This window comes from Triturus cristatus, chromosome 3_1 (assembly GCF_964204655.1).
Source record: "Triturus cristatus chromosome 3_1, aTriCri1.1, whole genome shotgun sequence".
NCBI classification, from domain to species: domain Eukaryota; kingdom Metazoa; phylum Chordata; class Amphibia; order Caudata; family Salamandridae; genus Triturus; species Triturus cristatus.
Genome location: NC_140583.1, coordinates 428,828,398 through 428,853,506, shown reverse-complemented (window position 1 = coordinate 428,853,506; position 25,109 = coordinate 428,828,398). Strand labels below are relative to the sequence as shown.

Sequence of the window (25,109 nt, the reverse complement as noted above, 5' to 3'; positions counted from 1 at the left end):
GTCAAGTGATGCCTCCGTTTTCTAGATCCTAACTGTAGCGAGAGGTGCTCTGCGCCCAGTACACCTATCTGGAGTGCCATTTTGTGCAACAATTCTTCATTACCGTTAAGATACTTGCCCTATTAAAGCCCTGATGAAGTTCTCCATGTGAGAACGAAACTCGTTGGCTGAGTGTAATGCTCCCATATTGTGTGAATTGATCGATTTGAAATAAAGACTTTTAAAACATTATACCGATTCTCTGGACTTCATTACCTGGCGGATGCCCACCCCTCGCTACTGTGCTTAACATTATTTAAAATATTTTTTTAATTCTATGATCTATTGGGCTAATTTCTTTATAACCATGTTATTCACATGAATAACGCTCTTCTATACCAGAACATCCTAGCAAAATTTTTTATATTTAAGCTGCTGCATTGTTGGCCTTATTGACCACTCCAAATAGCCTTTAACTAAAGGTTTGTATTTTTTGGGGTTATATCGCAGTCCGCACAAGGTACCAGCACCTCTTCCTCATGGGAAATTAACAGATTCTTAGGTGGGCTTACCATTTGGGTTTCAAAGCCCTCATGGAGTCCGAAAGCTAGTGTTTTAAAATGATTAAAGTAGTATGCATAATTAATTGCTGATCACATATAAGTGCCATTGCCTCATATAAAATAGATTTTATAAAATATATGAAATGCAACAAACTATTACTGACGAACTCTCTTATACTTATTAATGGAATCCCTGAAGCCATGCTTGAGCTAGGAATAGAAACTTTTTTATTTTTTAATTTTCAATGCATTTCTTATTATTTTTGTTAGGCTAACAATCGACTCAACTATCCTATATTTTATACACTGAAAATATGATGGTTCTTATTAAAGTCACGGAAAATTTGTGCTGGCTGGCACTCCAATTTGGGACTTTTTTTAAGGAAGAGGAAACTATGCTAAGAAATTGGTATGCAGGCCTAGTGGCCAGCATGTTTTAAAGCAGAAACTCCAGTCTGGAACAAAATGATGAATTGCAATAAGGCTCCTTACTGCTTTCATTCCACCCACAGGGAGGTGTATAACAAGCACATTGAAAGGGCTTTGGTTTAGGACAGCCTCCTTTCGATGTTGTAGCAGGAGACATTGCTGAAGTCAGAGACCACCCCCTCGCTGAAAGTGACATGTTATGGCATTACCTTCATTTTTGGGCTAAAACTAATACTAGTAACAAGCTTTTGGACAGTCGCGGGTGTTGTGACATTCGTCATTAAGAAGAAATGAGAAATTCCTCTTTAAGGAGTGGGTAACCCGTACTAAGGAAACACAAATAATTAATAATTTTTATACACACTTGATGAATATGTTCATGTAAATATATATGTCTTCCGATTTAGAAAACTGCTTTCCCACACATTGTTGAGCACGTTGTTGTGTAACTGATTCTGCTCTCTCTGGTTCTTTACATCAGCTCAAACAGTTGTTGACTGACCTACCCCATGATCTGCTGGATGACAGCAGAGACCTTTCGTCACCAGAGTTGAATTCTTCTGATTGTAGTGTGAGCGAAGTACCCAGTGGGTAAGCAGCATCATTACATTTGAGTATTACTAACGTTGACAGCTGAATTATGTGATTTGGTTAATGTAGATTCGAGTAACTTTTGCTCTTGTGTAAAAATGCTCCTTATAGTTTTTGTAGTCCTTTTTTCTGAAATCGTGATGTGCCTTTATTTTTTTTTACATATAACACATTTAACCTGCTTAAGGGTCCTAAATGCCTTTTGCCTGTCTCTCAAACTGTTGGAGTAACTCACTTTTGCTTCCATGCATCATCTCTGCTCTTTACCCTCATCATGCATCTCTCATCCCCTTTCATTGATTCCCAATATGAATCCGTGCACACCTATTCCTGAAGGATAAACATCTTCTCCATGCTCTCTCTAAAACCAGTACTAGCACTTTGGTGTATTTCCAGCAAAGATTATTTGTTTTCCTTAAAAGCTAGAAGAGCACCTCCTTCTCCCATACACCGTGCAAATAACTGTCTGTTCCCTCACCTTCCACTTATACTTGTTCTTGCTTCCTTTCCTTCCTTTTAGCACTTTACTTTATTGTGATCGGATACAAACAGCAACTTTTTCACTAGCTAAATGTGTTCCTTTGAACCCACTTGCAGTGATGAAAGAAATCGTTTTGACCCAATCAATATCTTGCTTGAACCTAGAATTAAATGTGATTACATTTAAACTGTTTCACTTTAAATTAGTTACAACTATAGTTTGGATCCTGGCCTCACTACGATGATTCTCCGTATGTGATGAAAGTACCGTAAATGCACCTGAGACTGCATTATTTTTCCCTCAGTGTCCTAAACCTACTGCCGTACATGGAAAACAACAGTTATGTTACTAAATCCATTTTTTTTGCAAGAATCAGACTATTATTACTTTTCACTCATTGCTTTGTCCCCTCTCTAAAAAACACTAGGACGTTCTTTTTCTGAATTTACCCCATTTCTATAACTGGCATGCAACAAAAATGATCTGTCAAAACTCTAATGTCTAGACGGACCCAGTTTGTCCCTTCCGTGTCAAGACTGCCTTTGTTGCTACTAAGCAAAACATTATACTCCCCTCTTTTCAGAAAGTAAAATACCCCAACCGCTTTAGAAATGATTCAGCCACCCTGTCACTCAAAAACCCACATTATAGCTACTGCCCGATCACGTCTGCCTTATTCCTGGCAAATTCACCTGAAAGCCACATATCCTTGACATTTAACAACTACTTGTTAAAGAACAACATCCCGGGCAATCAACAGTCTGTTTTTAGCCACAGTGTAGCATCAAAACAAATTTGACAAATATCGACTGTACAAATTGTGGATAATGACATCCACATTCTGGAAAATAGAAGCACTTCCTGGCAAAATTAAACAGTGAGGGCGACCCCACACTCACCAGTACCTTAAGAAGTTGAATGTGCACGAATGGGGCAGCACTCCATTTGTTAGCACTCAATTGGTTTACTTAATTCTTGCAAAGCTGAGCTCACCAAGGTGAGATAACTAATCCACATTCTTACCAGCCTGATACCATATGGCATGCCCAAAGGTCACTGGAGTCAAGCTATCCTGGCTGATAAGGGGTGACAACGCAAAACCAGTCTTAGGATGCTTAGTTCCAGTCCTAGAGGATCTCGCCTGGCAGTTCGGGCTGGACTGTACCCATTGGGCACAGGGTCAAGACTGATTTGCATGTGGCTGGGTTCGAACTGGAATGGCCTGGGGAGCAAAAAAAGATGGCTTTAGGCCCAGATCTATGTACAGGGGTGAGTGTATGACATTGTTCTGCATTCTGTCCATCAATTGTTCTTTTTCCGTGCAACCGCCTGCACCATTTAAAGCTTACCTGGAGTTGCTATTGAGGCTGATTTATAACATGTAGGTATATCATTCAATGAATACAAGGGTGATGCCCAACAGTGTTTTCCAAATCCTGACAGAACTAGATATCACCCACCTCTTCATATTCATTGCAGTTATTGAGATCAGAATGTTTCTCTTGCATCTAAATGTGAGCGGACTTCCTTACCCTCCCTGCTTCCTATTCAGAAATGGCTAATGACCCTCAGAGCAGTGGGACATTTTCAGTGCTTCTGTCCTCTATGAAACAACTAGAAATTAGTCTCCGTGTCTATTTATTTTTGTAAACCTATTTTATTCAGTTGCATCAGCTTAATTAGGATCATTACAGTGGGATTTAAGAGTGACCATCTTACTGCTGGTAACATTTATCGACAATCATAGTTATCGGTCATACATTGCCATTCACAGCTTCTCGCCACGTATGTCCCTCTTCTCAAAGGGGAACTATAGTCTTCAGTCCCATCGAGTTCTCAGGCGAGCTATGCTCTGTTCTTGTGCCGGGAAATCGGCATCCCAGTTGTCCGTTCCAGTCCTCAATCAGTCTCCATGTCCATGACCTAGATATTAACAACCTAGTAAAATCTGTACAATAAGATAACATGGGGCTGAAAAACACAAAGTAGTGAATCCTTTAACAAGACATAAGGACAGTGGTGCCAGCTTCATCTCTTCTTGAATTGACTGTAGACACACCCTCCATACTTCTCTTCCAAAACCCTGACTTGTTTCTTTGAAGGCCTCCTAGCATGCTGCTTCCAGATTGGTTTTTGGCCCTCAGTGGTTAGACTATATCATTCCATTGGGTCTTGAAAATAGCCTCACAGATGTAGAATGCCTTCAGTCTTTGCACCCCACTCTTTCTTGTTAACAAGACTGTCCTCTCTGAGAACTCACAGGCAGTCAAAGCAAGTATTGAGAAGAGGTCTGGACAAGTTGAGATGGTCGCTTTTTGCGGTAAAAATTCCAGAACACGAAATTCGCATTGGTGATTTTATATGGAAATGATGTGACTCGTTTCAGGAATCCCTAGTCAATTTAGAAACAAGTGATAACAGCCAACACGTGTTTCGCCCCTTTTACATGGCAATCCGGCCTGGTGCTTCCTCAGGGCGTAACAGAGTCTCTAGGAGTTATTACAAGCGCAAATCTCAGAAAGGGTTGCGAGGTCCTAGTGATCGGACTATATAAATATAAATACTGAAGCCCATAAGCAGTCCCATAAAGGACCCTGTTCTTGGATGTTTCAATTGTTCTGTCATAACGAAAGTCATAGAAAATTCAACTTGTGACCAGCTCTTGGTGGTATTTACCCACCTTTTTTTGGTTTGCAAGAACAGTTTCTTTGTTAACTCTCAGGCAATTACCAAACCAAAATAAAAGTATTTTTTAGCAGTCTTGAGCTTATGTTCCCCTATCTGCCAATGGTATTTCTTCTTAATTTACCATAAATTATTTTTGCTTTGGTATTGTATAGGTCATTGTATAGCATTATTATTGTAGAAAGGGAGAAAACCTCCTTTAGGTTCTGTCCTAAGTGCCCCCACAAGTTTTGCCTAGAAGGGCAACCATCAGGTTTGCAACCTCTTTACCCAGGGACCATAACACCGAGGGCTGCAAGGCGTGCGCTGAGTTCCTCCCAAAGACGCTGAGGGCTGGAGCCAAGTAGAGACCAGCACATTATGCCACCATGCAGGTGCATAAGAAGGGTAGTCCATCCGTAAGAGAGTTTGGGTTGTTAAGCGAGAAACAAGACAACATGGGTACTGAAGAAGCACAAGCTGAAGGGTTGGACGCCTATCAAGAGGTCGCCGGCCCAGAACCTGGTCTCTCAAAGAAACCGAAGGAGGGAGACCACCCCCCCAAAAAAGACCTCTAGTACTGAAGGAATTGGCCAAAAGTCAGCAGACCCAAGTCCCGAATGACCACCTCAGTGGCAAAAGATTCGCTGACCAAGGGGAAGTCTAAACACAAAGAGCTGCATAGAACTCGTTAAGACAAACTAAGAAATAGAGTGCATTTGAGGGAAGAGAGGCGCTGTCTAGAACTTGTGGTGCAGCAACTCTTGGAAAAAAGGACGATAGAGTGCCAACAACAGAAATCAACCAAGGAAGCTACTATACAAATTCCTCCAAAAAGCAGACTATTCACTAAGATCATTTCTGGACCTCCGTTTCATAAATGTGCACATAGTAGTGGTCCTCCCAATGGCTGCGGGAAAGACTACATGGCAACCATAGACTTATAGAACACCTACCTACACATACCCGTAAACCGCAAGCACAAGATATAGCTATCGTTTGTCCGCAACTAAGCATTACGCAAGTTGTCAAACATGGCCACTGTGCACAATTGCTTTAAGCAGCTGCTAGCTGCTATTACAAATCACATAATATTTACAATCTCATCTTGTTTTTCTGTAATACTCTCAACCGAAATTTTATCAACTACAAAATACACATATAATACAATAAAACTCCTTCAATACATTGTAGGTTTTAATATGTTAGTTACACAGAACAAATTATGAAAATCAACTATACAATCATCTTAGTAATGAAGTTTCCAGTTATCATTCTTTTTTTGCCCAATGCATTTCGGGCCCCTTGGCCCTTCTTCAGGGCCTTGAATCTAAAACAAACAAAATCACAACATTTGTTAAACTTATACTAATGTGCAGGGAATTGTCAAAATCATCAGTTAATACATAATCTGGTTTCATACATACGCCCTATTAGGTACTATTGGGAAAGCTCCTGAAAACCCCCCCCAAAAAACCAAAATGGTGAGAAATAAAAAAACCCAAAGTGAATTCACTAAGGCATTGTTACAGCGAGAGATCTTCTGGATAAGGAAGTTAAATACCCAGGATTCAAATGGAGAAAATGAAAAATAGAACTGGGGTGTTTATTATAATTCATGAACAAGGGCAGTATTGTTCTGTGTGCACTGCACTTTTTCTGGATTTTATGGAGTATGAAAGTTTGGTTGTATCATCAAAAGTGTTGCATCACGATCATGTACATTACTGCAAGATATGGTTTCACGTCCTAGATTAAAGAAAGTACACTGGGTACATTGCACTTTTCCACTTTCATTTTTATTATTTATTTATTTTTTACTTTTCACTTATGTGCTTTCTCCGCTTTTTTTTGTATTAATGTCAGGCTAATCAGAAGGAGCCTGGATTTGAAAAGCTAGCAAATTTATTGAACTTGAAAGTCACGTTTTGGCTTTGACAGATATCTGAACCAGAGTTTCCTTGCAGTGCTCTAAGATGGCGGCCGGTTTAAGGGGCACAGAGAGGGACGTTGTACAAGGGAGTCTTGTTTGTTTTTATGCAGGCGGTTATGCGGAAGTGAAAAGGGACCGGTATCTTCCATGTTAGCATCGAGTCAGGCAGCAGTGTGAACGCTATCCGGTAGACGTTTGATGAAGAATAGGAGATGACGTGGTTTGGTTTTTAGGTCTCGCTGAGCCAGCGCATGCGCTGCTCTGCGAGACATTTAATATCAGGGTTTTCAAAGTGCTGCCACAGGCTTTTGGTGGCCTAGTGCTTGCGTTCACGTGAGCGGGCACGCGCGTAGCCGCCATCTGCCTCCCAGCGCGATCACTTTCACTTTTTAGTGCTGCTATGCATGCACATCCCTAGCGTGTTTTTTTAGGTCTCGCCTGACCCAGCGCATGCGCTGGTCTGGCTAGGTCTCGCTGAGCCAGCGCATGCGCTGCTCTGCGAGACATTTGGTTTCGGGTTATTCAAAGTGCTGCCACAGGCTTTTGGTGGCCTAGCGCTTGCGTTCACGAGAGCGTGCTTGCGCGCAGCCGCCATCTGCCTCCCAGCGCGATCACTTTCACTTTTTAGTGCTGCTGCGCGCGCGTGCATCACTACCGCGTTTTTAGGTCTCGCCTGAGCGCATGTGCTGCTCTGGCGAGACATTTAGTAGTTGGCTTTTCAAAGTGCTACTTTTGCTGGCCACCAGCTTGCTGTCAAGCGCACAAGCGTGCGCGACGTGCACAGCTGCCATCTGACTTTCGCGCCGCGCGTCCGTGACAGTTTCACGGCTGCGCGGCCATTGCTTGTTTTTTTCACTTTTGCCTGTGCGTGTGCGCGCACCACTCGCGTGCTTTTTTTTTCTTTCTTTGTTCCTCCTCCTGCCGCGAGAGCTCTACTCCCCTGGAGAGGATGTGGATCTTCTATATCCTCTAGATACAGGCAAGAGTGTATGCTATTCATATTCTGACAGGCAAGGGTTCTTGCTATTCATATTCTTTTTTCAAAAGCTCGGTTTTATTAAGTTTGTTTTACTTGTAATAAAGGGCATTTTATGTGTTTTCTGACTTTTGCTTGGTGTAGCTCTGCACTTTTTCAGGGCAGTCTTACTGCTGTCTGGTCTGCCGCAGCTCGTGAAGTTTGTTGCGGAGCGAGTTGGTCTCTTCATTCTCTCTTCCTGTAGGACACAACAACTGATGCCATTTTGGGCATGTCGGCTGTCTAGACATTTAGGCCTAACAGGGAGATACATTATTTAGGCAGCTGCAGTGCACAGAGATGCTCCGGTGCTGACAGGCCAGGTAGTTTGCTATTCATATTCTTATTTTAAAAGCCCAGTTTTATTAAGTTTGATTTACTTGCAATTGAAGGCATATTAAGGGTCTTCTGACTTTTGCTTGATGTAGCACTGCACTTCTTTAGGGCCTTCTTACCGCTCTCTGTCTGTCGGTCTGTCGCGGCTCATACCATTTGTTGTGGAGAGTGTTGGTCTCTTCAGTCTCTCTTCCTGTGGGACACTAGACCACTGCCATTTTGGGCAGGTCGGCCATCTAGACGTTTGGGCCTGACATGGAGGTACACTATTTAGGCAGCTGCAGGGCGCGGAGATGCTGCAGTGCTGACAGACAAAGGCGTTTGTATTGATATTCTTATTTTAAAAGACCGTTTTATTAAGTTTGTTTTACATTGCGATTGTGGGCATTTTAAGGGATTTCTGATTTTTGTTTGCTGTAGCACTGCACTTTTTCAGGGCCTTCTTACTGCTCTCTGGTAGTTCGCGGCTCGTACCGTTTGTTGCGGAGACAGTTGGTCTCTTCAGTCTCTCTTCCTATGGGACACTAGAATGTCACCATTTTGGGCAGGTCGGCGGTCAAGACATTTGGGCCTGACCTGGAGGTACACTATTTAGGCAGCTCGAGGGTGCAAATGCACGCCGCCGCCATGCCAAAGGCAAGCCCGTCTGCACCTGGACGAAGCCAGACACCAGGACTCCTGCCCGTTTTTCTTTTCTGATTTTATCAGTTTCTTGTAGTATTGCAAGTACAATGGTGCAGAAGTATTCCTCTTTTGAACTAAAGCTACTACATTTCTACTACTATTTGGGCTAAGGCTCCTAATTTATGCTGCAAACAATGGCTTACATTATTAGAAGGACCAGTGAGCTGCAAAACATGCAGCTTTTCATGCCTAGACCCCCTGCTTTGTCCCTGTGCAATGAATGTGATGTCTTGTACTTATAAAGACCGTCCCATAAAGCCTCATGTTTACATAAGGACAGTATAGGAAAGATTGCCGGACTCTATTGTAATGTTGGAGCTATGGTAAAACATGCTATAGGTATTTGGTATCTCATCTCTTCTTATCGCCCAACAATATGTTTATTTACCAAGATATGGCTATGTGAATCTGCACTCCTTAGTATCTCACTGGTAATACCAGAGCAGTATTCACTGGTTAAACCTATTGGGGGGGAAAACAACCAGAAGGAGGCATTGCTATTGCCTTTCACGACTCTGTAAAAGTTGCTATAATTCAGTCCTTACTTTCATAATGGATTAAGTTGTGCATCTTTAAACTCTCACTATCCGCTAATGAAGTCTGGAGGGGGGCTTTAATTTACCGCCTACCTAGCACCAAGAAAGATTATAGACAGGTACTAACAGGTTTTATCGCACCCCATATTTTAGCTCCTATTGGGTGACTTCAACTACCATGGTGAGAATATTAATGACCAAGGAGTGTCCCAGCTCCTTGCTGATATGAAGACCTTAGGGTCGAAACAAATAGTCACTGACCCCACTCACAGGGCTGGACATACCTTGGCAGTCTTTTTGTGTTCTCTCCCTACATCTGCTAAGGAGGTTTCGAGGGAGAATAGGACGTCAGCCTACAACATCCTGGATTGCTACTCCCGTAATCAAGATACCTCTAATGTAATGGTAATGTACGCTTTCCATTAATCTCAGAGAGTGGAGGAAGAGTTCTCCTCTGAAACATTCTCAGTCCATATCTCAATATTTCCTCCCTCATCTTAAATTTGATAATTTGGTTGTGAAGAGGATAATCAGTTACAAGCCAAAATGTAGTTTCAATTGCAAAACTGATCATGGCACAGTTTGTGTTGCAACCTATTTCGCTGCTACTTATCTCCCGTCAAATCCTATTGCTAAATACAAAATGGTCATGGCGATCATATGACTTATGGACTGTGGAGTAAAACATGAGATCTATATTGTTTGGAATTTTTCCCCTTCATAAATCCACTTCTTGAATGTGAGCGGAGAACCAGCTACCACTTTCAAACTGTTGGTGTGGTCTGCCCTCTATTGTGCCCATCACAATGTTCATGCCACTGCCAACAATTAGGTCATCCTGAATGTACTCCATAGCTGTGGAAATGGTTAGGAATGGTTCCTTAGAACCATATACCAAGATATTATACTCTTTCAAGCCCAGTTGTATTATTATCCTTAGCATCCTGGCAAACTGATCTGGGAAAACTGCTTTCATGGTCACTGTACATGCAGACTACAAAATATGGCTACTCCCGCTCTCTTTGTGGTCGCTGAAGAAAAGTGCAGTAGACACAAGTATACACAAAAATATTTCATGATTGCCAATCTTTTAGCCGGTGTATTTTATATTTTGACATTTAGGCTCTAAGCTGAATTTTTGTTGTGGGGTGCTATGAACTGTGACTCAAAATTCACCAACATACTTACATACATACATACATTCTGGGACTGGTTTAGGAAAGTGAAACCTTCTCCCACTGCTAGGCTGTTATCTGAATATATCGACCTTCCCTCCCCCCGATCTAATGAGCTACTATGCGTAGAAGTAAACAGTAAGCCAACCAAACTTGAACCCTCCTCATCACCTGAGCAATGTCCAGTAGAAAATCAGATGAGACAATGGAGTTTCCTGCTTATACCAAAATCATGTCTTAGACCGGATAAGCCTGTAGCTTTTAATTGGACCCCATCTTAACAAACATTGGCATAGCCAAAAAAGTCTCGCCTTTGTGACCTTATAAGTGTTTATAGCTAGAAACAACAAGAGAGAGAGAGGGTTAAGCCACACTCTTAGTCCCCCAGAGTCAATGTAATAACAACAAAAGAGTGTGATGAGAAGGAGAAAGTCACATGGCCGGTGATTCTCCTTGTGATCGGACGAAGTGCCAGAGAGACAGAATCAGTCTGATATGAAATAAAACCCTCACTCACCAACATAGTTGGTGACATGCTTCATCATGGGGTTTAGCCAGGGGTGCCTTGTGCACCTCCGGTGTGCTTCAACGCTTATGTTAAGGCGGAGCAGCAGCTTCAGACTAGAAAAAGTGAGGTGATTGGTGGGTGAAATTTAAGAAAATGATTAAAAATCACGTGTCGTACACCAGAACATTTTAATAGTGACGAGACATGAACAGGTTAAAAGGTAGTGAAGGATAGTTATTCCTGACTTTAACTTGGTCAGACTTATCCTATAAGTGGTCAAATGGTCGACATGTTTCAGCTTATCGATGTTATTCACTAAGCTTTCATCAGGACCTAATCATGAAAAAAGATGCACCTTGGCGGTATAAGCTAGCTAAGGCTTACCCTAACCTCAGGTGCAACGAACCGATAAACTCACGGTTACAGTAGAGGCCTTCCACTATTCCGAAAGAACCCTCGTATATCTGTGAAAAAATACATATGTTTGATCAGCAAACATAATACTCACTAAGTTGTATTCATCAAAAGACAGATCGAGTATCAAACGTAGCACAAAATAAAATCAACAATGAGGTCCCTGTAATTTACATGACCCATGGTAATATCCAACCGCTTCCGTGTAATTTTGAAAGCTGTGTTTAGTTTTAGTATTACAAACATGCCAAAATCTATATAAACAAGACGATTGAGCCATTTGATCAATAATCAGGCATGGAGTGATCTTATAGAGTAAGTGTGGATCACGTTAGGAAATGGCACTTTGAGGTGATATACGTCTTAAATGGGACAACAGATCAGCCCGAAATAGGAAAAACAACAATGAAAAACAATAAGAGCTTACGTATACGTAGATAAAAGAGTGCTCCTTGGGCAAGAAGGCGGGTTGCGGGACTACAGAACAACTGTGGCAGGGAAAGAAAAAACGGGAAAGTTTCACTGTGATGCAGCCCGTTATTCCATAGTACCACGCTGTACCGCTCAGCACAGAAAAAACCTTAAGTATTTCTAAAGGGCGGTACTTACGTCGTCCAAGTCCTCAACCAGGAGATTTCACCTAAAAAGACCGCCGAGCCTGGAGTCAACCAGGAATGGAGCATTCGTGTTTAAATAAAGGCGGCCAACGCAGGAAGTCCGGAAGTCCACTCGTCTGCCGGTCTGCGTGCGCATCGTCAGCAGAGACAGGGAGGAAGGACTAAGCCGCTGGCCTTCAGAAAAGGCTGAAACGTCAAACTCTCCAATAAAGTTTTTACGAAAGAAGAGTATTGTCAAGCGCAAACATTAAGTGAAGGCGGCCAACGTGAAGAGTCCGAAAATCAACTCATCTGCCGGTGTGCGTGCACATCGTCAGTAGAGACAGGGAGGCAGGACTAAGCCGCTGGCCCTCAGGAAAAAGCTGAAACGTCAAACTCTCCTTTCGTAAAAACTTTATTGAAGAGTATTGTCCAGCGCAGACATTACCAAAAGGGGGGAGGCATGTGGAATACCAAGCCGCCACAAATGGCAAATTCAGTCAGGACCCAAATGTTGATTACAGGCCTCGGAATACAAAAAAATAATAATGGGAGCAAAAAGGCTTTAAGTTTTCTAAAACTAGCTATATTGTACATTTATGAACCAAAACTTGTAAAGCCAGTCAAAAACCTTGATACTAGACAGTTTAAGAAGTAGAGGGTATTTCTCAAAATTGGAACCCCACAGTACAGAGAACACTAGTTATAGCACCTCAAAACTGTTCCCCAAGGGATATTATCGTTAAGAACCAACAAGTGTGTTGATAACCGATATACCCAACGCTGTTCCTTTTCAAACAGTGAGGATGGTTTCACTTGTTCAATGATGGTCCACTGTAGATCATCCGCAGTATGGTTGAAACGTAGGAAATGCTCAGTCAGTTTTGTCACACTTCTTTTGCATCGGACATTACTCCGATGTTCGCCGATGCGTAACTTAACCTTCCGTGTGGTCATGCCCACGTATTTCAGATCACATGGACATGTGATTAGGTAGACCACATCAGTTGTGCTGCAATTCGTGTGACTACGTTGAATCCAGGTTTTACCGGTTTCCAAAGCTAAAGTTTTTGTGGGGGACGTGAGATGGCAAACACTACATGACCCACATGGGTAATGGCCAAGAATAGGTGGTAGGCCCCAGGTGTCAAGGACAGAGATTTCAGTTGGCTTCTTAAGGATCCTCGGTCTCGTGTGGACAAGCGAGTCTTTGATACTCATAGCTTTCATATATGAAAATAAAGGTTTTTCCCATTTAATATTGTTGCTCTCCAAAATCCGCCAATGTTTTTTAATGGATTTTGAAATAGCATTGGAGGCAACGTTGTAGGTAGTTACGCACGTTAATGGCATGTCTGTGGACTGTCTGGGAAAATCTTGTAAGAGGACCTCTCTAGGTTGATTTCTTGCTCGTTTACAACTTTTGGCTAAAATGGTGTCAGGATAACCCCTCTGTTTCAGTTTATGTGTAAGATCTGATCAGACTGAACTCCTGAGGCGGAAGCCGGGAGCAACGAGCGAACCCTTTGGAAAATTGATTTTACTGTGTATTATCCGTGTACTATTTTGTGTGCTTGCGCACTTTTAAAGAAACTTACTTTGGCAATATTCTCGCTATTACCCCTTCCCCGCACAGCTGATCTGAACGCTGTCGCGGGCCGCCATTTCTTGCCACGTCATTCCGGGGAAGCCTGGTGAGGCCACGCCCCCTTCATCACGGGCCACGCCCCCCCGCTTTAAAACGCGCCAAATTGCAGGCTCCAGCAGATAGACTGAACTCCTGAGGCGGAAGCCGGGAGCAACGAGCGAACCCTTTGAAAAATTGATTTTACTGTGTATTATCCGTGTACTATTTTGTGTGCTTGCGCACTTTTAAAGAAACTTACTTTGGCAATATTCTCGCTATTACCCCTTCCCCGCACAGCTGATCTGAACGCTGTCGCGGGCCGCCATTTCTTGCCACGTCATTCCGGGGAAGCCTGGTGAGGCCACGCCCCCTTCATCACGGGCCACGCCCCTTCCTGTTTTCCACCTACATAAACCATGTGCCTTCCACGGCCGCGCAGCGGACGGGCGCAGCGGGCGCGCCGGCAGCGCGCCGAAGGCGCGCCAAAGGCAAGCCCGTCTGCGCCCGTCCGCGCCAGGACGGGCCTGAGGGCATGCCATGCCGCCCAGCCTATTACATATTCCCCCCAAGCACTCAGAGACCTTCAGCACACCGTCACTCTACCATCCCCTACGACTTTGCATCGCATTACGTCAGCAGGCCTCTCGCGCCCTAACCAACTCCTCCCCAAGGGCCGTATACCCTTAGCATTGCCACCAGCGAACACTACATCCCTCAGGGTATCCTATCTTAATACCCGCTCACTGGTGAAGCACTCTGAGGATATTTTTATCCTGCTAACCAGCTCGAACCCTGACATGCTTTTACTGACAGAAACATGGCTTACCTCAGAGTCCATGCCGGATATTCTGGCAGCCCTCCCCCCCGATTACTACATCCTTCGCGCCGACCGCCCTGGCGACCGGCCTGGGGGTGGAGTAGCGGCCATTATCTCCAAGCGTCTGATATCCTTATCCTCTTACTCCCTTCCGTTACCTGAGGTGGAGAACCTAATTATCAGCGTGCAAACGGACGTTGGTCCCCTCACTTTCCTTCTACTTTATCGGCCCCCACACCCCATGCCATCTTTTCCCACCATTCTTAGTGAACAACTGTCTTCCCTTCTTATATCGCACTCCCACCTCGCCATTTTTGGCGATCTGAATTACTGGTTTGGCGACAGTCACGCCGGCCCTCATGCTACTGAGCTTTTTGAGACGCTTAAAAGTCTGAACCTTGTCCAACATGTCTCCGAACCCACTCACATCAAGGGACATGTTTTGGACCAGATCTGGACCTGCAACCTGGAGTTGTCCCCACCAGTCATACGTCCGTGTGCCTGGTCTGACCATCACTTGGTAGACACCATCATCACGGCTGCTGCTCAGGCCCCTGCTCCCTTGATGGCCGGCGGCCTTGCCCGCAAATGGAGTTCATATGACTCCCAGGGATTTCTTACTGCCCTGGCTGACTCCTGCCCGGCGATCTCTGACCCTATTGATACGGATAGGCTAGAACATAACGTGGCCACCTGGCTTGAGTCAGCCAGCGATCTGTTTGCCCCCTTGGTCAAATTCCCCTGTACCAGACACAGGAACTCTCACAGATGGTTTTCCGACGACCTCAAAGCCCGGAAACTCAAAACTCGCCAGTTGGAACGCATCTGGAGACATGATTATTCTGACCTAGCCAAACAATCTTACCTGACTGCCCGTAAAGAATTTAAGACAGCTATCCGTTCAGCAAAAACCGAACACTTCGCCAGTAGGATCTCTCTGGCAGCTAACAAATCTAAGGAGGTGTTCAGAGTTTTGAACGAGTTAACCACAGACGACAGGACCCTACCAGCCCAGACCCCTACTCAGGAGGCCTGTGACACCCTGAACTCGTTCTTTTTAGAAAAAATTTCCACCATTAAAAAATCCATTCCTTCACTCCCCCAACTGTCACTACCGGATACATCCCTTAACAACCCATTGTCCTTCACTTCTTTCCCGGCTCTAGACTCTTCTTCTCTGGCGGAACTAGCCACTCGTGTAAAATCCGGTTCCCCAAATGACTGCTGCCCACCGTCCGTTTTGCGGAGCATATGTCTCAATTTACCTGACAGTATCCTACATCTCCTTAATAGCTCCCTCAGTAGCGGCATCTGCCCCACTTCCTTCAAGGAAGCCATCCTGGTACCCTTACTAAAAAAACCTGGCGCCGACATGTTGGAGCCATCGAACTACCGCCCCATCTCCCTTCTCCCTTATTTCTCTAAACTTATGGAGGCTCACGTCACTCGCTGCCTGTCCAGGTTTATAGAATCCTCTGGCTACCTTGTACCAACTCAGGCCGGCTTCAGACCCGCCCATTCTACTGAAGCCGTTATCCTGGCAGTCCTTGACACACTCAGAGGCAACGCGGACGCGGGAAAACCCCAAGCCCTCGTCCTACTGGATCTGTCGGCCGCGTTCGACACGGTGGATCATGACATCCTTCTCCACCGTGTCGGGCAGGCGGGCATCCAGGGCGTTGCTTTTGAGTGGGTCAGGTCCTTTCTTACGGGGAGAACACAGGCGGTCCGCCTTGGCCCCTACACTGCTAAAAAAACTCTCACATCCTGTGGTGTTCCCCAAGGCTCTTCCCTTTCCCCGCTCCTCTTTAATCTTTACCTCCGACCACTTATTCAATCACTTCTGAAATGGGACATCGTCACTTATAACTACGCTGACGATCTCCAGATCATCTTCCCCCTCAACTCACCAAATGCCATCAAAACTTTTCATGGAGCCATGACTCATATCCAACTCTGGATGAACCAGAACCAATTGAAGCTGAACCCCGGTAAAACTGAGCTCCTACTTCCTGGACTCAGTTCCACCTACTGGGGTCCACAGTTCTGGCCTCCAGAGTTCGGCTCCCCCCCCCGTCCCTGCAAAAACAGTAAAAAGTCTAGGTGTCATCATTGACACCGAGCTTTCTCTCAGGGCTCAGGTGGGAGCTGTGATTTCCTCCTGTATGTTTCAACTTCGGAGGATCCGCAAAATCCGCCACTTTCTTCCCCCGGCAGCACTCACCCAAACTGTTATCTCGCTGGTACTTTCCCGTCTGGATTTTTCCAACGCCATCTATCACGGTCTACCACAATACCTGACTCAACGCCTCCAAATCGTCCAGAACCAGGCTGCCCGCTTGATCCATGGAACACCCAGATGGCAATCAGCTAAACCTTTGCTTGTGAATTTGCACTGGCTCCCGGTCGAGCGAAGGGCTGCCTTCAAGGTGGCTTGTCTTACCTTCAAGGCACTTCATTGCCCTTCCCCTGCTTTCCTGAAATCTACCATCCACCCTTACTGTCCTACACGCCATCTTCGATCCGCCCACCTTGACTTGTTGATCATCCCCAGGGGCAAAACTAAGAGATTCGGCGGACGCCGGTTCTCCCAGTTGGCCCCTGGACTCTGGAACACCCTCCCTCTTTCTATCAAATCCTGCTCTTCTTTCCTCAACTTTAGGAAAATGCTAAAAACTTATCTTTTCCCTACCCCCACGTAGATTCTGTTACCTCTACCTCCTCCTCACTCTGTTCTGTCTACCAGCGCCAGGAAGCTTCGGTGTCAGTGCGCTTTACAAGCAACACTTAACATAACATAACATAACATCTTTAGACTGTTTAGGCTATAAGTGTTTAGCCATGCAACGGTTGATGTTGTTGCACCAAGGACATTGTGCTGCATAACTAAATACTTATAAGGTCCCAAAAGCGAGACCTATTGGCTATGCCAATGCTTGTTTTTAGGTCTCGCCTGACCCAGCGCATGCACTGGTCTGGCGAGACTTTTAGTAAGGGCTTCAAAAAATGCTACCATGGCTTACGAGCAGAGGCGCCATATGGCTTTCCTCGTCCTGCTCAGTAAGCGCATCGCTCGCCGCGCTTGATCGTGATCACTTTCACTTTTGCGCCCGCTTTGCTGTTCTCAGCCCCCCCTCTCTCTACCGAGCGCGAGGCGCGCGCGAGGCCAATGCTTGTTTTTATTTCACTTTAGCTTCATTCATCCTGTAGTTAGGACGAGGAGAAAGGGATATGAGCATCATGTTTAATGTATTCGGGCTGCTTATCCTGTGAATGCTCCCCGCCCCCCTTCCCCAGCACAGCGCCACGGTTGCTGCACTTTAACGCTGCGGAGAGTGAAAGGCGCAGCACTGCACTTCCAGCCTCTCTCACCAAAGTTGTGCACAACAGAGTGTTCACTATGTAGGTCTGCACTTTAAGCCTTGCTCACCAGGGTTGTGCACCGCAGAGAGTGTTTACTGTGTAGCGCTGCACTTTAAGCCTTGCTCACCAGGGTTGTGCACCACGGAGAGTGTTCACTCTGCCGCGCTGCACTCCAAGCCGTGTTCAGCAGGGTCCTGTGCTGCAGATCAGGATCCCGGCGCTGCCCTGCACTTCAAGCCGTGCTCAGCAGGTTTGTGCACCACAGAGCGGCTCAGTGGGATCACGGCTAATGTTATTAACACACATCACGCACAAGCCTGGCGCTTTGATAATATCTTCCCACCTGCTTCCTACCGACTTCACCTCCACTGACATGAACCACATCTGACGTAATGAGGTGAGAACACAACGTGGTGCTATCGTTAACGTGTGGACTCCGAGCCAGACATAGGTGTATATAGAATAGATAAGAGAAAGAACAATACAACGGGGTCAACTATAATCAGAGAGTTTTGATTATTGTACTGGTGCCTTTCGACTCTCCCTCGACCTGTAGATCATTCACTATGGAATACTTATATTTTACAGTTGGATGGAGAGTTGGTATGGTCCCCCCTACACCCATTCACTGCCCTCCTCTCCACAATTCAGCCACACATAATCACGTTCCATCCATCTCCCCTCGCACGCTCATCCATTTACCCACTCACCTTCTAAACACCCCATGCATTCACCCATGCATACCATCCACCGGGTTAGCATGTCCTCATTATTTGCATTATTAAATTTAGAAGAAATACCGAATAAACTAGAAAGATAACTGCATGATCATATGTATCTACATTGTGCTAAGTAACTCTAGCGGCTGCTATTTACAGCGCTACGAAGCGATGGGGCGCTTTATAAAATGCGTAATTTCTCGTTCATTAGCTAAAATAAAGATAATTATTTCATCTACTTGCTAGTCTGCCAAAATACTTTTTTCAGGATGGAAACTAGAAGCAGTGCAGCTTCTAGTATATTCCTACAAACCCTTTCTTGTTATTGTGTGATATCAGTTAATGCACAACACTTTACAGAGACACTGTGCTTAATTAAAAGTCATCTAAAAAGGCAGAACACGCCTGCGAGCCAGGCATAGTTATTTGCAAAGCGCTTCAATAGATAAATGCACATAGAAACAAAACCATGTGTTTTTTCTTAAAAGCGACACGGAGAGACTTGTAAAGCCCGATAGCCAGACAGTGCCTATCGTGGACAAAAAGCGCAAACACAGACAGCGTGCCTTTTGTACGTTAGAATTCTCTGAGAAATGGTGCCTATAAGATAAGAATCTGCTTTCCTGCCCTTTTACCAGGTGTGAAAAACCGTTTATTGTCCTGAAAATGGCATGTTTACCCCTTACAAAGCCCGACAACTGCGAGCTTTGAAGTCTGTAATAGGCCCTTAACTAAGGTGAGTGTTACTTAATAATTTGCACTTTTTCTCGACAGTCTGAATTTAAGGAAGGAGAAGGCAAGAAATGTGTATCTGTTGCCTGAACTGTATGTACTCTTTGTGGGGATTGCAAGGATGCGATACGAGTCTGAAATTGTTGTAGGCCACAAAGCACGGCTAGGATTGTGGCGTCATTTCGACTGAAATGTCATGCGCTGCAGCTTCTGACCTAGGCTGCAGCGATGGGTGCATGACATAGCATTTAGTGCTGGAATCCTTCGCGCAGCCAGAAAGAAAGGCTTGTATGTATATTTACATAGCGCAACAACTATCAGTTACTTGTATATCTTGGCGCTTAATGAGGGGCTCGATTAATTTCAGTGGAGGCTCTCCATTGGTGCACTTTGGACCAGAACTGCGCTGGTGTAGAAGGGTAGGTTGTAGTTTGCAGGCTGTCCTCGCGGAAGTGACCACATGAGAGGCCCGGTTCACAAATACCTTTGGATTACTACTGATGTGGTTCAGTGTTATTGTGAAATGACTGGGGCGGGCCGTGCTAGATACTAACTGTTAGACCTGTCAGCCCTTTGGGTGGTCCCTCCTCATCATTATTTATTTTGTCCCACTTTTGCCTCAAACCCTGTTAGTATTTTTCCTTTTCGGGAACCACCAGACTTTTTAGTGTTGATGCAGGGTCAGGGAGCCATTTTCCCTACCCCTGGAACTTCTGTCTGGGGGCCTGAAACACAAAATGGTGGCCACCCATTGTCACCTGAGACATAGCTGGAACCTACTAGTACCTTCCAGAACATTCTAGAACCCTGTGACAGTGTGAGGCAGGTTTAGAATGTTGGGAAGCCAGCTCAGAGTTGGCAGTTGGAGTAGGCAGTTGGCACCTGACTGGTGAAGGGAGAGCAGCACAACACTGAAGGAGGAAGGAGTGAGGCAGCAGGGGTGGAAACTTGTGCCTGGAGTGGGGTCCAGAAACCCACCCTTGATACTAGTCCCTACTGACTGAGCCCAGCCTAGAGCCCTGTGTGGGATAAAGTCAAGAAGAACCAACTCAAGGACCTGAACAGCCGGAACAGGCCTTGAAAGTAAAGAACAGCAAGTTCCTGACCTGTCTATTGGTATCTTCCTGGAGTCCGACGCCGAGAAGCCTAGAGACCTGGGGCCGGAGGTGAAGAAGCGGCGCTGACTGGAAAGCAGACGTCGTACCCGGAGCCGCCAGAGGTTGAGAGAGGGTGCCGACGGAGGTCGTGGAGACACCAGAGGTCGGGGAGGAAGTCACCTGAGGTCGAGTGTGCGGCGTCGACGGGGGAGTGAAGTCCGCCCTCCGGAGTCGCCGGAGACCGAGGTGAATCGTGCCGGAGGTCGGGAGTGGAGATCGCACTCCGGAGTCGCCGGAACCTGAGGAAAGGAGCACCGGAGGTCGGGAGTGGAGATCGCACTCCGGAGACACCCGGAAGTAGGGAGATCGTGTCCCTGTGACGCCGGAGACCGACATCGAATCGAGGCTGCCCAGCGACATCGAGCCGAGGCCGCCCGCCGACATCGATCCGGAACCACCTCACGGCATCGACAGGAACTGACATCGAGCCGAGGCCGTCCGCCGACATCGATCCGGAACCGCCTCACGGCGTCGACAAGAACTGACCTCGAGCCAAGGCCGGCTAGCGACATCGAACCGGAACCGCCTCACGGCGTCGACACGACTCCGGCGGAGTCGGAAGTTCATAAAGAGGGCAGTAAGTGGAATAGAGGGCGCCTAAGGCCCTGTGGAGCCCTAAGAGACCATCCTAGGGGCTAGAGAGGTGTTAGGACCAGCCTGGGAGTGCCAGGGGTGGACTGAGACTGATACAGTGACCTGTGTGAGGGGTTGTGTAGTTTGGGAGAGCCAGATTCCTAGATTACCCTTGATCTACCTCAGTTTTAGCCTCAGCCTTATCCAAGCTAGGTGAGACACCCTCAGGCCATCCACATAACCACAAGCTGTGATTGGGCCAAATCAACCCATAGTACCTCACAAATGTGACCTGATTTGAAAGTGTACTGATGGCTTATATTTATTGAGAGTATTGTATTCTTTGTATTTATCCTATTTATTGTCTCACAGTATTTATTGTCTCACAGTATTTATTCCCTCACAGTATTTATTTGCCTATGTATTTTATGCACATCTATTTATTCATTGATTATTTATGATCTGAGCTTATTTATTTGACCTACCCTTTTTTACAGAAGAAGCTTTGTGTACTGTAAGTGTGTTATTATTTATTTAACCTGCAACTAAGAGAAAACAAGATAAACACAGATATATTTTCATAAATTTTTACGGTGTAGTGTCGTTTTTGGAACGGATGCACGCATGGTTATTGTGAGGGTGTGACGTACGCTTAACACGGTGCCTGACCTCCGACCGCTCGAGCCAAGCTACCCCTTGTGCTGGGTAAAACCGGGTGACTGCTGTTTGAGCTGTTGGCATTGTATATGACAATGCCTTTTATTTATGTGTTTTTTAAAACAGATAAATAAAAGGCATTGTCCTATTCAATGCCAATAGCTTAAACTCTCGCAAATGCGAGACCTATTGCATTGCAAATGCTTGTTTTTTTTTAGATTACTTACAAGCTTCCCGCGTCGCGCGGCCAATGCTTTTTTTTTTTGTTTGTTTTTTTAGCAACTGGCCCATTTTTTCTGCCGTTCATTAAAGGATGAGTTGTGTTTCCGCCATAAAATACCGTCGGCACTCTCCACCTGAGCACCACCCTTTGTCGGGGTGTACGTCTGTCTCTGCGACTCCTCCAAGATGCAGCACAAAGACTGGGCCAAGACAACCTATTCTGTTGTTTCTCTCTTAAATAATTCTACTGCTTTCCTCCAGTGCTGGTATTTTTCTCGCAACTTGATTGGACTGCCGGTTGTTGACTAAACTACTAAAAGCGTATTTCCTGTAGAATGCTTCAAGGACTGTGGTGCTCAATTAACTGGAAAATGTGCATGAGATAACTGCTTCTAATCAAAGGACACTCTGGCTCGGGAAATGTCCTGAAATATCTTTATATATATATATATTTATTTTTTAAATAAATTGGTGAAAGACAACCGATTATATTTGCACTGCAGTTATATTATGTTCAACAAAGCACTTTGCAACATATAGAGAGGAAGATTACATCACCCAGAAAGCTAAAGGAACAAATGTGAACACAACAGGTGGCGATACTTTAAAGAAAGACTAAAAAGACTCTCAGTGAACATGCACAAGACCGCAAGGACGAAACGCATTGATTGTTTTTCTGTGTGTAATAAAATAAAAAATTAGGACCTCTAGGAGAGTAAGGCGGTCCTACCGCTTGATGTCAGCTACGGGTCACCCTGCTTCAGCCATGGGTTCACTTCACTATGAGTGAAGCTTTCTGGCCATGCACACGGTGCAGGCCCCTTCAATGCCATGGACTACTGCGGCAATATGTCGTTTTTGATTACAAAATATGTTTTGCTTTATTTCAATGCTTGCTTTTATTATGTTGGTGCCTGACCAACAGCACCCCCAACACTGCTGCCCGGTCACTTGCATCAAACGCGCACATAAAGTGCACAATCCATTACTTTAAGTGAAAGAAAAAAAGAAAAGTCCAAGAAGACCACCCAAGCTTCACCGTGTCTACTTGCATGACACCCATCCTTTAATGTGGTTTACCTTAATAAACAAGCATTGGCATAGCCAATAGGTCTCGCCTTTGAGACCTTATAAGTGTTTAGCCATGCATCAGTTAATGTTGTTGCAGTAAGGATATTGTGCTGCATAAATAAAATACTTATAAGGTCCCAAAGGCGAGACCTATTAGCTATGCCAATGCTTGTTCGAAGTAGGAAGGGTGAACATAGAAGGGCATTTGTTTGGTAGACAAAAAGCCTGATGCATTGTGGTGCTTTTGTCATTACAGTGAAGCGGAGCATTGTTAAGAGATGATTTGAACAGCACGGTCGTTCAACAGAAACGACAAGGTGCACTTTGTCTATATGTGTAGTAGTCTCCAGCAAGGAGGGGGGAACCAGGCCAGAATCAGATTGGAATAGCAGCATTTCTTTTTATTTGCTTACAGAGTTGTTCTTTCGAGTTTCTGGGAAACCAACTTTTGAAGAGCGAAGCAGCAGTTTTTGTTAAGGTGCTTGAGCATGCTTTGAGCAACTAAGTGATTACACAGTAGGTGTGGTGTTCTTTGGTGGTTTGTTCTTCAGAGGTGACACACACGATAATAAGAGCATTTCTGATGATGATGTTCACGTACTGCTTGTGACACTCTGAGTATTTTCGATCTCAATTCACTTCCGGGCAGGGGAGTAACACAGGCCCCCGCAGCCCCCGCGGTGTGGGGGTCCCCCAAGCTCCAGGGGGCCCCCTCAGCACAGCACTCGGGCTGCAGAGCTCCTGTTTGAGCCCTAAGGGGGGCCCTCCACGTGTCTTGCAGGGAGGCCCCTCGAGTTCCGTTACGCCAGTGCTTAGGGGTTCTTTTATTTCTTCACCTTTTTTTCCGGAGCTTTCCCAATAGTATCTTATAGGGCGTATGTATGAAACCAGATTATGTATTAACTGATGATTTTGACAATTTCCTGCACATTAGTATAAGTTTAACAAACGTTGTGATTTTTGTTTGTTTTAGATTCAATCCCCTGAAGAAGGGCCAAGGGGCCCGAAATGCATTGGGCAAAAAAAGAATGAAAACTGCAAACTTCATTACTAAGATGATTGTATAGTTGATTTTCATAATTTGTTCTGTGTAACTAACAGATTAAAACCTACAATGTATTGAAGGAGTATTATTGTATTATATGTGTATTTTGTAGTTGATAACATTTCGGTTGAAAGTATTACAGAAAAACAAGATGAGATGTGAATTGTAATAGCAGCTGCTTAAAGCAATTGTGCACAGTGGCCAAGTTTCACAACTTGCGTAATGGTGGGTTCAAAATGGGGCATGTTGAGCCAGCTTGTCCACTACTGTTGCATGCAGATTAAATAGGAATACATTTGATTGAATTTTAAAAGAACTTAGAGTTAGGTGTGCTACACTCCACATTAGTATTGTTGCCCTCAACCAAGACTATTACCAATTCAGAGGGCTTCCCTTCAGAAGCAAGTCAGCACCAAGGGTGTTCACATAATGCCTGGCTATGGAGGCGGCCCAACTAAGAAGGAAAGGGATCCACATATACCCATATCGGGACGACTGGCTGATAAAAGCAAACTCCTTCCACCAATGCAAGAAGAACATCAGGCAGTCATGGAAACCCTCTGCAGACTAGATTTCACAATTGACCTAGAGAAGCCATCCACGAAGCTGGAAAGTGAAAAGACCTTTAAACATACAAGGAAGAACCCAGTGGAAGCAAAAGCCTTCACCACCCTCAAGAGGGTTTCAGCAACCACAGAGCAACTTTGCCACTACTGCAAGGGTCTAACTCTGACAATGATGACGGTGAGGAAGATGATGGGCATGTGGGTCTCCTGCATTCCTCTTATACCGTACACAGGACTATACATGAGACCTCTCCAAGAGATGAAACGGTGGAACATGAATAACACAACGGTGGGCAGACCCATCACACAGCCAACTCCAACTGTGATGATCACAGTGGGTGCATCCAGCACAGGCTGGGAAGCGGACACAGGGAAACTAAAAATCCTTGGACTATGGAGAACGGAGGAAGCGATCCAACATCTAAATATCCTGGATTTATATCTTCCTGGCCCTAAAGACCTTTCAGAGACACTAGTGAAGGGGAAGACCATGCAAATACAAACAGGCAAAACAGCACGATGTTCTGTCTGAACAAGCAAGAAGTAAAAAAGTCACACAAGCTGAAGAATAAATATCGTAGCAATTCACCTGCCAGGAATGCAAAACAAAGAGAAGGACTGGTTGAGCAGACAAGCACCCGGATCACACAAATGGG

The 25,109-nt window shown here is 45.1% G+C and overlaps 1 protein-coding gene across 2 annotated transcripts in view; it reads left to right on the top strand.

Annotated features, from left to right (window-relative positions):
- CEP152 (centrosomal protein 152) overlaps positions 1 to 25,109 on the top strand; it is a 725,831-nt gene that overhangs the window by 84,579 nt on the left and 616,143 nt on the right. For both annotated transcript variants that reach the window (XM_085644215.1, XM_085644214.1), the window contains exon 3: positions 1,453 to 1,562. In XM_085644215.1, coding sequence (XP_085500341.1) covers positions 1,453 to 1,562 — 110 coding nt within the window. The remainder of the gene's footprint in view (positions 1 to 1,452; positions 1,563 to 25,109) is intronic.